Below are 15,521 nucleotides of genomic sequence, written 5' to 3' on the forward strand. Positions count from 1 at the left end.
CGGGGTATCCGGTTTTCCACTCGATTGAGATAAAATTATATATGAATGAAATGTTTTTATCTCAGCTTAAAAACGTTCCAGACTGTCATCTTGCCCATGTTGCTGCGACAGCCACCGCTCCTTCACCAACTCAGCTGTTGGTTTCTGGTTTGCGTGGATTGGCATGCAACATTAGCCCGGAAAATTACTAATTATTGTTTTAATAATTTCGCACACATCTTTTTATTCAACTATAATATTCTCCTATGTACAGTGGGGGGTTTAATTTTTATTTGTCAAAATTTACAGGAGTACATGAACAGTAAAATCTAAGTCTGGTATATGTAAAAATGATAACGATTATTCAACAATATCAAGTGTCTGAAGCTGGAATAGTAAGATGAGATATATGGGACTTTCATGCACAGGAAGCACTCAACCCTTTTCCTCCGTCCGAACTCCCAACTTTCTCTGCAAGAATGCCATAGCTGAGAAGACAACCAACTTAAGCAGCGAAGTAGCATCAACTTGGAATTTGACAATAGAAGCTTACAGTTGGAAGATGTGAATTCAGTGGCCACGAACTCACAGTGTATTTTGGCATAAGTTGTGTACGTTGTCAATATCAGGATTCATAATTGAGAGGAAGCCCCGCTGAAATCATGTATGTAGTACTCCACTGAAGGGAAAAACTCTTCAGTGTCCCACATAGAATAAGGTCAACATCAAAATCCACAATAATTAACTGCAGGGTTCTCAGGGTTGCCGTCTTACAGTATTCTCGGCTGCTTCCATCAACTACAAAACAATACAACCCTGTTCGTTGTTGTGTCAGTGATTAATTAATTAGCCAAAATATAACCTTTAATTCTGGAAGTGAAAGTGAGAAAAAACACAAAAGATGAGAACGTAAAATTACCAAGTAATTAACCTTCCTCAACAAACGCCATCAATACACACATTTCCATATCCCTCATCCGGTAGCTTTACTTTCAAACGGATATTTAAAATTCCACAAGCAAATGCAGTCTTGTAGTTTACCCCATAATGGAATTAAAATTAGACAGAATTAGCCATTTCCAGAAGGCTTGAAGTATTATTTTGATATGTTGACAAGCCCCTCTCACAATCTTCACTATTCAAATTACTAACTATAACATCTACACAACTTGACCACGACTTCCCTTTTGGGCTTCGGCATTCAGAAATCCCAGGTTCATTCAGCCACTTCACTTGACTTCGCACCTTTTTCCTTTTCTTCGTTGTTGCACTTGTCCAAACACCACGTACTCCATGAAAAAGTAGAATGAAAGAAACTGTACTTAAAGCTTGTCCTTCTACTTTATGCAATCTTATTATTAGTAATTAAGGTTGGCAATATGGAATTCTTCAGATACATCATTTCCATTTGATATTTCTTGAACGTCCTTCTTAGTCCAAGCCTAAGGAAACCACCGCCAGAAAACGAAGATCACTTTCGTCATTTGATCATGCTCTGCAGGGTGACACGTCTTTTATTGAGAGCCCACTACTGATATTTGATAAAAAGCCAAGCATGCAGAGACAGGAAGATATTTCTATGCACAGACGTAACATCATGAAATTTGTCAAACTGTGGCCTCGCTTTTCATTTCTAGCCACAATGACACAATGCACAAAACATTAAAACGTAGAAGGGGGAAAATCAAACCGACAACCATGATCAACTGGCTCTGGATTCATAAGCAACATTCAGTTATGACTGGTTCTTGGAGTTCAGCTACTTCTTGTCCACTTTACAGCCTCTGATCATAATCTACATTCCCTAGATGGTCCAACAAAGTAAAATTACAAGAGGCAATGCATATACGATATGTGGCTTGATGCCATTACATGAGATGTGATCGGTTAAAAATAAACTGAACCTTGAGATCAATATTATGACAGCTATCACTACCACAGATTTCTTGCGCCAGCCCCAGCTGCAACCTACCTAATCAACATTGAGAAAAGTGAGAAACTTGAGGTTTTACAAAATTATACTGGAGGACACAGATAGATAGGGTTAGAACTTAGAAGCACGCCAAAAAACAAATTATTTCTCCGTCTGCGTTGCGTCTTGCCTAACAAGATCCCTCGTGATTCAAACCAAGTCTTCATTCAGTAGTTTTACTTAGGACTAGAACCCAAGTAGCCTAAGCGATTGGCCAAGACATTGACATCTTCATCTTCACCTTCAGTGCTTGGAATGTCTATTTCACCCTCAAAATTTTCACTGAACAGTTCTTCCCAGAAACCCTCGTCAAGTTCTTTTCCCAGCCTCTCCCGTGGTTCTTCTGGCGCCTCCTGTTCTCTTCTTCCTCTACCATAACCCTGCATTTCCAAAGCTAACACTTCCAGTTCCGACACTTCAAACCCGTAGTTGCTAAATTCTAAAGGCTCGGCTTTTATAGGGTTTATTGCTTCAACTCCACTGCTTGATTCACCAACACAATTTGGTCCTTGCTCAATTGGTCTTCTTCTCTTCTTAGTTATGGCTTCTTCAAGCTCCTTTCTCTTTTCTTTCTGTTGGAGTAGTTGCTGGAGAAAGGCTGGATTTTTCATAGCTCTGGCTAAGAAAGCCATCATTTGTTGCTGTTTTTTTTCCGTGCCTTGTAACCTTTGTTCCATTGCCTGAAGGTATGATCTAGTGTTCTGTTGCTGTTGCCTAAGTCTCACCAGCTCCATCATTAGCACCTGCTTGTCTCGCTTCAAACGGTCAATTTCTTCGTCCAGTCCAAACCTTCCTACTTCAACACAATGACCTTGCTGTTGTGCTTGTTGAGAAAGACTCACATTAGCAGGTGCCTTCCTTCTCCTTATGTTTCTCAGAAGATGCCTGTGGCCTCTCAGAAATCCTTCATTTGCGAACTCCCATCTATCTGGATCAATTTTCCTAAATCCCTGTGAAATTGAATCCCACACACAATCTATATATCAAAGACCAAAGTACGGATAACTTCAAAGCAAAAGCATTCAGCGAATCAGAACTTCAGATGCATTAGTCGAAAGAAAGAAAAGCAATTACGTACTTAAATGATAGTCCCTCTGTCCTTGGGGTACCAGCTACTAACAGAAGACTCCAGTTGTAGAACTAGAAGATAGAAGACAGGTTCGAGGCAATCACAACAAAAAGAAATTGAAATTGCGGGAGCAGCAGAACTACGACTTAAAAAGACCGAGGACAAATTGAAAGACTTAAACTCGATGTAATCAATGATTCACTTTCGTCACTGGAAATGAAAAGGTGGGGAGGTAGTGAACGCCCAGGGAGCATCCTTCGTATTTCCCCACGATAAGACCGTAGAATTTAACATATTTCATTGAAAAAAGAAGAAGAAGAAAAGGCTATACTACTAATAACCATACGATTGTAATTAACTGACATATACGGGTAGGAAACTGGGAATGACTTCCAACTGACAGATGAACAAATAATTATAGTTTTTTTTTTTTTTTTTTACGAAGAGATAAAGAGAGTTGTACAACTGTGATGAGGAGAAAGAGAAAACTTCACGAGGGGATACCCTGTGAAAAAGCATTCAGAAAAATGATGATTTTATTTTTTATTTTTAACCTCATTCGAAGAAAGCATTGGAACACACTATCCATTTATCGATTTGTGCGAATAAAATTCTCGAGGACAATCAAACTCAAATGAAGGCTCTGTTTGAAACCGTTGTCAATGAGGATACTTACATAAGTGTTCAGTTGCCTGACAAAGCTTGAGAAATTGTTGTGCTTGAAGTATCTGGGAAGGAGACTCACAGAGAAGGCATGTGGATCCCATACAACAAAACTAGTGCCCACTCTGCTCCAAGAAACCATATGATTGGTAGCTGGGTCATCCACCACGTCGAACGTCTTGGTGAGAAATGGCGGCGGGCCAAGCTCGTGAAGCCCCTCTATTGGCTGTGGTGGGGAAATTGTTGGCACTTCACCTCTTGAATGAGATGAGGACGCTTCCAGGTACTCTTCTTTCACTGTATACGGGTAATCCATTCTCGAATTGCCCTGTAAGATGACTCAGACGTTTCTGCTTTGCTCTGTTTTCCACCTAGATAGAGAGTATTCCAAGGGAGATGAGTCGAGTCAAAATCACAAAATGTTCCTTCAATGGGAAACTTGCAGATACGCAGCTAAGAAAGAATTCGACGCTGGATCAGCTCACAGTATATAGAACATGAAGGGAAATAAACTAAAAATTGGAAGAAAATTGACGCTTGGCCTGGTAATGTGAGATCAAGTCTAGAAACAGGGGAAGGAAAAAATTCTACAAAACTGACGGTAAAAGTGGAAACTCTGCGGCGGAGTTGAAAGGCGAGTAGGTAGTAAAATGAAAAATGATGATTAGTGAAGCTTCGGATTCTTCTTCTCTAGCAAAGATGAAGAATCCGGGTTTCCTTTTCCGGAAAGTCATTGAGGCAGTTAAAACGACCAGCCGAAGTTTCGACGAACAGAGACAGAGAGGGAACAGCTCAGCGTTTGGAGAATTAAATAGGACAAAATTAAGAAAGTTCTAGACATCTAGGGAGCACTATTGGATTATTTTATTTAAAACTTTCCTCATCCAGCAATTCAGTTTAGAATATTCTGGAAGTTACAGAGGCAGGCACGCTGGTGGAGCGATGAGCAGAAGACGATTCCAAAAAGGCATTTTGTTTTTTTCCGCGGAATACTGATTAATTATTAATCATATTTAATTAATTTCCTGCAAGCTAAACCCTTCTCGGTTTGAATTAATTAGAGAGAAAACCATTGGATAGAGACGAAGCATTATGAGTCATCCTGAGACGGGTTTTGATTGGGTGGGACTTGTGCCAAGCTCTGCTGCGGATGGACCAGACCATGCAACAGCAAAACTTGCTAACGTCTTGTGAATGCGAGCTGCCACTTGATCAAAGCAGTTAACTTGCATTGCATGCCAAGTTTTAAGGTTGTTTTCACTTTCAGGCATGCCTCCAGCATCTATCCTCCATATCTAAATTTAATCAGAACAATTTTGCTGGCGGAAAGAAGAGCAACAGGAAGGCGACACGTCAGCATTTCCAACGGTCTCGGTAAGAGGGCCGGCTATAGTGGATGGTGGACGCGGAAGCCCAGAAGCATCTTGGGTTCTCACCCCCACTTCCCCACTTGGAGCAACTTGCATGTGTCTATTCTTAAACTGGTGGGAGCGATCTCATTGTTTTAGTACTCGCATTCAATTTAATATTATTAGCTTTTATCCTCAAACTCAAACAATAATTTAAATGTTAGATTTGTTTAAACTTTTTACATCATATGTTATCATATATTCTATTGTTTCGTGTTTGAAGACAGTCGAGACACGCTTTCACGAGCTCTACTGTGACGACACGTATCAAATTCAAATCTCTTAGATATAGTTAGTGTATTATGCAGGTGAACCAGTGAACTGTGAAGGTTAGAAGCTACTAGATTTTGTATTCTCATGCCTATCATCCGCCACGCGAATTATTGGTCCCTTGGCTTTATTTTTCCCTCTCAACCCTTATTGATGGCTGGCCTTTCACGGTCGGCCTCCATCCCATCCTACGACAAGAAGTGATACCTGCTGATGTCTCTAATTCTTTTGTTTTCTTAAATTTATGCTCACAAGATAATATATATTATTGGAAACATTACCATGAAGCTCCACGTTCATTTAAAATACTCAAAGGTCTGTCACGATCACTAAATTCTAATAGACAAAGATTATAGGAAACACTAGAGGAAATATGATATTCAAGTGAAGATATTCATTAATCAAACACTTAGAGGAACAGACATGTTCGGCCAGAGCCTCTTACAATCAAAATAAGAAAGAACAACAGAAATTAACTGGGGAATACAGACTGAGGAACAAAAAGGATAGAATCGCAGAGGCAGCTAAGAGGAGATTAATCATAGAGAGAAAGTTCATCAATATTCTTCTATGCCTTCCCATCTACATCCTTCCTCTAAATATCATACAATACCTTGGATCATTAACCCTTGTGCTGGCCCATTCGAATTTCTCCAAAGCTTACAAGCCAATTTCTGCCTCTATTCTTATTAGCCACTGAAAGGCAATTTTGACCCATACTAATATAAGGTCATACAAAATTCACAAATAACTGTCAAGCCTCTAGAGACTTTAGGATAAATGAGATTGAAATGGTAATGATCGAAATGCTCACGTTATCAAATGTCTTGCTAACAACTTGCTTATGACTATTTACCACAAAGCAAAAGCCATTGACAAGTGAGGCATTTAATAAATTTGTACTTGTAATTAGTAGATGCTTTGCTTGTCAATAGCATTTGCTTTTAACAAAATGTTACTGTTGATTATTAACCGAGCATATTATAATATGAGCATTTTGATTATTGTCATTTTATTTTTATTCACCCTTAAATTTTTAGGGATCTAACAAATATTTTTAAATGGTAAGACATTTGGATTTTAAAAGGTTGTGGAAGATTTTGTGATGAATTCTCCTTATATATTATCTGCTTTTATCTACCATTGTCAAGGGAGAGAAAACCTCGCTTACTCATAGAATCGAGGTTCTTTTGGATGTATTATTTCACTAACTTATATATGTGTAATTTGTTCCTCAAGTTTTGCCATGATCTGGTGGCAAGCATGAATTAAATAACTGTATTCATTGATATATGTGCATGTAATTTGCTTTTCAGGCAAGCTTCGGGTGTTTTCACTAAAATAGTTATATTTTTCTATGTCAATTGGATTTATACATGATCTTATACCTAGTTCCATTTTCTTTCCTTTTAAAAGTTATGGAAATCAAATATCTTTCAAAGATTTAAGGCCATACAAGTTGGCCAAACATTAAAACAAATAGGAGTTAAGGGTCATTCTTATTTCTAAACTATATACAAAAAGGTCATAAATGACCTTAAAATTAACTATAGATCAATTCTGTTTTTTAACTTTAAAGACTCCCTTTGTCATCGTTTTGACATTAAAAACACTCAATGTCCGTTAGCCATTAGTGAGGCCTACTATTTTTTTTAATTTTTTTATCAAATTAAAGGTTATTTTTGCCCTTCACCTTCCATTCAAAAGGTCAATGGGAATTCTTAACTCAAATATTTTATAATAAAAAATATAATGTGAGATGCAATAATGGTCAATTAATAGTAAGATAACAGTATGATGATAAGGAAAGAAATTTTTCAAGTTGAGGGATATAATGGACCCTTACTGAATTTAGGATCCTTTATGACATTTCATGTACAGTTCAAGAACAAAAATGACCCTTAATCAAAAAAATGGCCACGCAAAAAAGGAATCCTCATCTCAAATAAATATGTTAGTTTTAAATGTTAAAGACGTGATTAATTTATGATTCCTTATTTTTGTTGTGCAAGCTTAAGGCTAATATCACGTCAAATAAAAAGGACTAGTACATTTTTAAAAGGAAAAATTAGTGAAAAGAACCTAGGTAGAAGCAAAATTGGCCATAAGGACCAAATGTGCTTGAAGGACTAAGGCTAATATTTTATGCATTAAATAATTTGAAAAAATGACCAAAACGCCCCTCAGTGTTAATTAATTTTTTTCAAAAATGCATGAAATCTGGTCGTCAAAGCTATGGCCCCTCCTTCAACGAGCAACAATGCTCTTACGATAGGTAAAGGGTCACCGAATAATATCATAAAAAAATCAACACTCCTTGATTATGCGTAATCATCAATGATTACATGTGAACTCAATAACTAGAGGGTGCAAGGATCTTGACTCACGGTACAAGAGTTTTAGCTTGGATGCAAGGCTTTTACCTTAAGTACAAGGTTATAGGTTATGGTGCAAAAGGGCTTGGCTTGGGTACAAGAGGTTTGGCTTGAGGTGCAAGAATTATAACTTAGGTGCATGAAGTCTGACTTGGGTGTAAAGCTTCTGGCTTAAGGTACAAAGGTTATGGCTTAGGTGCAAAGCTTCTAACTTTGGTGTAATGATTTTAATTTAGGATGTAAGAATTTTGGTTTGGGGTGCAAGGATTTTGGCTTGGGGTGCAAGAACGATGCTTAGGGTTAAGGCCTTTAGCTTAAGATACATATGTTATGGTTTAAGGTGTAAGGCTTCTGCCTTAAGTTGCAAGGGTTATGGCTTATGTTATAGCAATGAGATTTAAATGTAATCCATAATTATTTCCATATAATTTTGGAGTGTTGACAAGGGCATGCTCTCTATATGTTTGATTTACATGCAATCCTTTAAAGATTACATGTAAATTATTCCTCATGCATGCTCACAAATTTTTTTCCATGTCGATTTACATATAATCAATGGTAGTTCACAAGTGAATTTGAGGAATTGACAAGGGTGTTCTCTATGTGTGATTGTTTTATATGCAATTCGCTAGAGATTACATATAAACTATTGCTTAAGCATGCTCGCAAATTTTTTCCCATATTGATTTATAAATAATTAATTGTCATTTTTATGTAATTACAAGGGCACTGACAGTGAGAGCTCTCTCTATATTTGATTTACATAAAATCTATAAGATATTACATGTAATTGTCACATTTACAAGTGAAGATTCAACAATTTTACATGAAGGATAACAAAATTTTCAATAGAAAAAAGTAAATGTCTTGGGGGATCATGAATAAAAAAATATGAAAAAAATAACTATATTTCCAATAGTTTTAGTCTGTTATTGTGCCAAGTGCAAACCAAATGATAAACAAAAATCATAAAATATATCATGGGGGTAAGAACAACACGATGCCTATATTAAATTACATCCCACCCTATACAAGAAGCAAAAGGGAAATGCTCACAATAAGTTCTCCCTTTTTAAATATTATACATTGTATTGTAAGCCATAACTAGTAAAAGATGTGGATTCAATAATGTAACATGGAAGACAATTGAATTGTCCTAAAAAATAAGCAAATTTGAAGAGTGATAATGTACAATAATAATTTCAATGAAAAACATTAATTTCATTAGATTTGTTTTATCTTTTTGTCAAATACAATCAAAACTTAAGTCAAAACTCGTGCGTTGCATGGATAATAAACAAATTAGATTGCCATATCCATTCTAATTACCATAGTGTCAAATAATTTTGTTAGAGTATAAATATATCAATAAACCAATGTTTAAATAAATTCTAGCTATAAACATACTTGAGCTATTAAGTTTCAATATTTGATTTTTCGTTACATTATTTTTTAATATACATGATTTAAATTATTTGAATGATATCAATAAATAAATAAATATATATATATATATGAATTTTTAATATTTAATGATGATCAACATAAATTTACCACAGGGCACCCCATATTGCAAAGACCATAGGACATCTTATATTAAAAAAATATATCATGCGGGGTTAAAAATAACATCATACTCATGTTAAATTACATCTTACCCTATACAAAGAAGGGGGATAGTTATAAATATACTTTAAAATACAATCACAATTTCATTCAATCTTTCAAGGAAATCTCTTGATAGCATTTTCTTGTAGCTCGTTTGTGTTATGATATGCGTGAGTTGAATTTACAAGAGCTTCCTAACTAGAGATTATTTTTTCTCATCTTCATACAAAACCTTTTGATTTAGTCTGTCTAAATCATGATGCTTGAAATAAAAATTAGTAGCCATCACAAGTGGGTCATTTATGCCATGCTACATTCATCCAAAATGGAATGATTAACTAGAAGCCAAGAGTGCTATTTAAGTCAATACATAAGCCAAAAAATAATAACAAATAGAAATGAGAGATCATTTTAAAATGTTATTAATGAAGCGAAAAACAATGTCATAAAACATTTTTCTTAAATTTTAAATTGAGTCACAAATGCCATGCTTTTTGAAAATGACTATGCTTGATAGCTTTCAACTAAGTCTAAGGTAATGAAAAGAATTAACATAGTGAGGCAAATTGGTTTTGACATCCACTGAGCAACCTAGTATATACACTTTACTAAATAAAACAATGCCATATTTTTACTTTAAAGAACAAGAAAAATAAACCAAGATGAGCCGTGGGAATTAGCAAAAATTTCACATAACCACGAATATCAACTTACAAGTGTGGCCCAAAGAAGTAACATTATGAAGAGTTATCTAAAAATTTTTAAGTTGAGAAATGCATACTTTTCAAAATGTTAGCAAATATGCCATTTAATTATTCATTAAACTAAGAATGCAAAGCATCAATACAACCTAAAGAACAGCACAAATGGCTTATGCACCAATTTAACCTAATTTCCATGAAAGAAAAAAAAAATACCAGAAGAACCAAGAGTTTCCCTCACTTTAATCAAACATCAGGCTGATAACAAAAAGAAAAGAAAGTAGAGGTTATTTTTATATCATAATGTAACAATCTTACTTAAAGAACTATCATTCCTGACATTCATAAATTTTGGTTCAAGAATTTAAGTTTCCATTATAATAGTTTCATGAAAGTGTTTAAAATTTCTAGTAACTTCTTCATAGGCACCACACTTAAATATGTCCTTAAAGACTTATGGGTACACAAGGCTTAACAATATATCATCTCAAAAGACATTTTTAGGTAATGTGTGCTTTAGACTTCAAAGACTCTTGAACTTTATTATCCTCAATTGTTGATTCTTGTTTACTCTTCTTATTTATATATCCAAAAATATTGACTTGCAAAATATGTCCTTGATTCATCATCTAATGGTAAGTCTTCAGTTTTATTTTGCCAATTCATTGGTTTGTTTTTCCCATTCCGTTGGATAGATGCAATCACTTTTGAGATTTGATCTTTGTAGTATAGTTTCTTTTTTGTAATAAACTCTTATATCTATTTCTTAATACCTATTTTAATTTTTATCACGTAGGGAAAAAGCTGAAAAGAAGGTAACAGGCTCTCCGTGAATGTAGTTGCCTCTTTTACTTTTTGATGCTTAAACTTTCATCAATTGCTATAAAACAGACATAATGACTTGTACATGTTTTTAAGAGTTTATAATAGTTTTTCATTGCCACTTATTCTCATTTAGGTGGGCTTTGCCCATAAAGTAAAAAAATTAAACAAAGTTTAACAATATATTATCAATTCTAACCAAAGTTGGCAAAAAAATAAAAAATAAACCTAGCAAATTCATGAAAGAGATGTGGATTTCAATTCTCAAAGTGCCCTTAAGAAAGGACGATGATGCATGAAAGTGAATGAGACTATGGCTAAAAGTAAACCAAGGGTGAACAGAGCTGATAAGTGAAGGCTTGAACTAGGAGGCTTAAGGGGTGGTCGATAGTAAGGCAAATGATGGCAGAGACTTAGGTGTGATGGATTTGAAGGTTGCTGGCGGTGAAAGTGAATGATGAGACATGAGTACACGTGTAGGTATAGGAAGGGCTTGAAGGTTCGAGAGACTTAGGGCTTAGGAATTTCAAAGGAGCATGGTTAAAAGTGTTGTTTTACAGAGAGTTTAAAGAAAATTAAGTGCAATGGCATGAGTGGTGATGAAGGCAAGTTTAAGAGTGATCAACAACAATGGAAGTGAGATGGCAAAGGAGGAAGGTGATGGCTTGGAGAGGCAGGGGCACCAGAAATCATCTCTGATTTACTGTATTGTTTTCTCCTAATAACAAAGGGCATTTTGATCCATTTTTCTCATCCTTTTTTAAGTAAAATGATAAGTTTGATCCTTCAAGAACATTTGGTCTTTGGGACTGATTTGCTTTTTAACCTATTCTTTTTGACCAATTTTTCCTTTTTAAAATCAAGGCCCTTTTTTAAATTCAATTTGCAATCATTTTAATGTCTTATAGCTCAACATCTACCAACTTGTCACTTTCCCAATCCATCAAGTGAACTCATATGATTCAAAAGTTTCAACAAGAAATTGAAATTGAAATATTCACAACCTATCTGCTTATATATAAATAAATTAATTTTTAAGTATAATTTATTACAAATTTTATTTATTTTTGATGATCATAAAGTAATAATGATGATATTGGATTATATTTAGGGACATTCTTAACTTGTAATACTATTTTAGATACATAAAAAAAATTAATGATCTCACAACTTATTGTTTGATTCAAAAATGTTTCAATATTTTTTCTTATAAAAATGAATTTTTATTTATATAGAAAGAATGACAAATAAATCCCTCTAAAATAGAAAAATGACAATATAATCTCACAAAATTGATAATGCCTTCTAAGTCTCGAGGGACCTATTTGTCATTAACGTTCTTAGTGAAATGACAAAAATACATCTTAATTTTTAAAAAGTGCAATAATTTTTTTTTCCATTCACAACTTTAGTTATGAGGTTCACACCTTTGATTTAGCAAATGACTAAAGTGATTTGGGTATTTATATTTTTCTCACTATTTTTTTAATAAGCACAATGCAACAAAATAAAAAAATGGCATAAGAAAATTGTAAATGCTTACACTACTCTGTTGTTCATTTGTTAAATTAGAGTTATGAATTTTAAAATTAAAGTTGTGAATAAAAAAACTTTGGGCTCATTTTTTTTGGTTTATTTCATAAAAAAATCACTTATTTTTTAAAAAATTTATTTTATGAGTTCGCATGATATTTGTTTAAACTTTTAAAAAGAATCAAAATTTAAAAAAAAATTAATTATTTTAAAAAGCTACTTTGAGCAGCTTCTAAAAATAATTTAATGCAGTAGATGAAATAGAATTTTAAAGAGACAGAATATATAAAGATATTATAAAATTTTAAAATAATATCATAATAAATTATTTTTATAAAATAAAAATAACTAATCAATGATCATTAACTAATAATCACTTTTTTACTATTGCAACCAAACATAAAATAATGCATTCTTTTTATGAAATATCTAAAAAATAAATATCTTTTCATAAAATTTTTAAACTACCTAAAATTAACTTATTTTTAATCTTAAATAAATGGGCTTTTTATTGAATTTTGCTAATTGAAGAAAAATAATGAGAGAAAGTAATGAATGGCTAAACTATTTTAATTATTTACTGAATTTGAGTTGTGAATTTTAAAACTAAAGTTGTGAATGAAAAAATTTTTGTTGCACTTTTTTTAATTAAGAGGTATTTTTGTTATTTCATTAAGAATATTAATAACAATTAAGCCTATTAGAACTTAAAAGACATTATTACATTCCGCAATATCAAATTGCCATTTTTCTATTTTAAAGAGATTTATTTGTCATTCTTCTTATAATTATATGGTGTTTAATTGGTTAAAATATACATTTAGTTTTTTAACTTTACACAACGTTTCATTATATTCTCTTAATTTTATAAAGTATTTTTTTAATTATTTAACTTTAATACTGTTAACTTTATCCTTTTACATTAAACTTTTAAATGTTAATAAAATATTTTTAAATGTTAACATATTAAGTTTATTTTTTTAAAATAATAATGTTTGATAAAAAAATAATAATAAATTTTTAATTTTATTCATCATTCTCACTCCACATTACAATATAATTTATTATTAATTAATTTATATTTATCAAAAAGTTAGTTAAGATATTAATTTTTTAAAAAGATACTTTATAAAATTAAAGAATCAAATTAAAACCTTACATAAAATTAAAGGATTAAAAATATGTTTTAACTTTTTTAATTTTACTCATCATTCTTCCCCCACATTACAATATAAGTTATTATTAACTTATTTACATTTATAAAAAAGTCAGTTAAAATATTAATTTTCTAAAAATTTACACAAGTTTTCAATTATGCCTTGAGAATAATAATACACAGATTAATTTATTTAAAATATCCTCATTAATTACTTGATAAAGTAATGATGTGGTTAAGAAAATATTAAAGGAAAAATAATAAAAAAATCTATTTAAATTATGTAAATGATGGATTGATCCCATGAAATAACATAATTTTTTTGGAGTCTCGTGAGATTTTTCTATTATTAGAGAATTAAAGAAAATGATCAAATTGACCTCGAATAGAACAAAAATCTTAAGCCTCAATGCATAGTCATTTTTGTGCATTTTTGCCTCTGCTTCGTCTTTTTGTTCTTCTCCTCTTCTCTTCTTTGTACTCTGCTTTTAGTCCGTTTCTTTGTCCTTCTCTTTCTCCTTCTCGTATATTTTATTTCTTTTTGAGTTTTTGTACGTGAGTTCCTCTGTTAGTTGTGCTGTATGTAAGTTTCTTTTTCTCCTTAAAAATTTCTCTTCTTATATGTGATATTTGAAGTTGATGTGGGCTCATGTGCACAAATGATCGACGTATTCATTTTTTTCATGATTAAAGTCTTTAATTTTCTTTGCTATACGTGAGTATGGATGCTTGCTCATAGATAAATGATAGATGATATGTCATTTTTAATTGTGTTGTAAATGCATAAACGAAAGTTGTGAATGACCAATACAAAATTGTGAACATAAAAATTAAGAAATAATTATTGTTGGATAAAACATAACATATATATGATTATTATATTTGAAAAATAGACATGTTGATGAATGATTTTTTTATTGTTTCAAGTTGGCATGAGAGATGGTTGACATGTTGAGATGACACCAAAAGATTTAACCCTTTATATATTTTTGTCAAAAGGGTTAATAGAGTATTTTGATGCAAATTGTAAATCATGTCCTTAATAACAACAAAATCTTAGGTGGTTGTCACTTTTTAAAGTTTTTTATCATTTAAATTAATAAAAGTAATTTTTTTTAATTAGAGTGGTAATTTATTTTTGTTGATTTAGTCAATTTACAAAGGATACTGATAAATTATAATTTCCTGTTACATTGTTGTGAAGCTAGGGACAAAAATTGTTAATGTAGGGACAAAAGTTGTAAATAAAAAGTTATAAATTTTAAGCACTTAATGCACATTAGAACCTGCATATGTGGAGTTGCGAATTACTATTGAATAGGAACAAAACTTGTGAGTAGAAAGTTGTGAATTTTCAACACCTAATGTATATTAGAACTTGCAGATGCGAAATTGCAAATAACTATTAAATTGTGACGAATTTAGAAATAAAAGTTATTAATATAGGAACAAAAATTGTGAGTAAAAAATTGTGAATTTTTAACACCTAATATATATTAGAACCTGCAAATGCGGAGTTGTGAATAACTATTAAATTATTGCGAATTTAAAAATAAAAGTTATTAATATAGGAATAAAAATTATAAATTTTTAACATCTGTTGCATATCAAGATTTGTAGATTAGCACTTGTGAATAATTATTAAATTATTTTAAATTTAAAAATAAAAATTATTAATATATAAATAAAAGTTGTAAATAGATAGTTACAAATTTTTTTAATTTAAATAAAAAAAGTATCATTTCTTATAACTTTTTAATGACAGAAATATTCCTCAAGGCTCAAGGAAATTATGCCAATTTTTGAGATTAATATTTTATTTAGATAATTTAAAAGGACATCTTCATAATATTAAATACCTATACAATATTTTATATTTTAAATTAAGTAAAGGTTTGTAGAAAATGAGTTATAATCATTTTTCTTAAGTCGGTTTCCAAAATATCAAAATACCTTCCGTTGCA

At 32.1% G+C, this 15,521-nt stretch overlaps 1 protein-coding gene across 3 annotated transcripts; it reads right to left on the reverse strand.

Moving 5' to 3' along the window:
- Positions 1–248: 248 nt before the first annotated feature.
- LOC129306188 (heat stress transcription factor A-6b-like) lies at positions 249–4,485 on the reverse strand. 3 transcript variants are annotated; one of them, XM_054946637.1, is made up of 6 exons: positions 3,697–4,485; positions 1,884–2,901; positions 1,677–1,774; positions 899–1,474; positions 533–795; positions 249–450 (listed from the first exon to the last, which is right to left on the reverse strand). In XM_054946637.1, the coding sequence occupies exons 1-2, from the start codon at positions 3,997–3,999 to the stop codon at positions 2,128–2,130; spliced, it is 1,077 nt and encodes a 358-aa protein (XP_054802612.1). In that variant the 5' UTR covers positions 4,000–4,485; the 3' UTR covers positions 249–450; positions 533–795; positions 899–1,474; positions 1,677–1,774; positions 1,884–2,127. The 3 variants fall into 3 exon arrangements, with proteins under 3 accessions (XP_054802612.1, XP_054802611.1, XP_054802610.1); XM_054946636.1 differs by having other exon boundaries at positions 569–795; positions 1,677–1,783; XM_054946635.1 differs by having other exon boundaries at positions 1,677–1,783.
- Positions 4,486–15,521: the final 11,036 nt, after the last annotated feature.

Source organism: Prosopis cineraria, unplaced genomic scaffold (genome assembly GCF_029017545.1).
Source record: "Prosopis cineraria cultivar Desert tree isolate PC_DT_omini unplaced genomic scaffold, ASM2901754v1 PC3, whole genome shotgun sequence".
NCBI classification, from domain to species: domain Eukaryota; kingdom Viridiplantae; phylum Streptophyta; class Magnoliopsida; order Fabales; family Fabaceae; genus Prosopis; species Prosopis cineraria.

Coding starts and splice junctions, on each gene's coding strand:
- LOC129306188 (XM_054946637.1), bottom strand. CDS start 3,999: ATGGATTACCCGTATACAGTGAAAGAAGAGTACCTGGAAGCGTCCTCA. Junction 2,902..3,696: donor TCAGGCAACTGAACACTTAT/GTAAGTATCCTC, acceptor TCAATTTCACAG/GGATTTAGGAAAATTGATCC.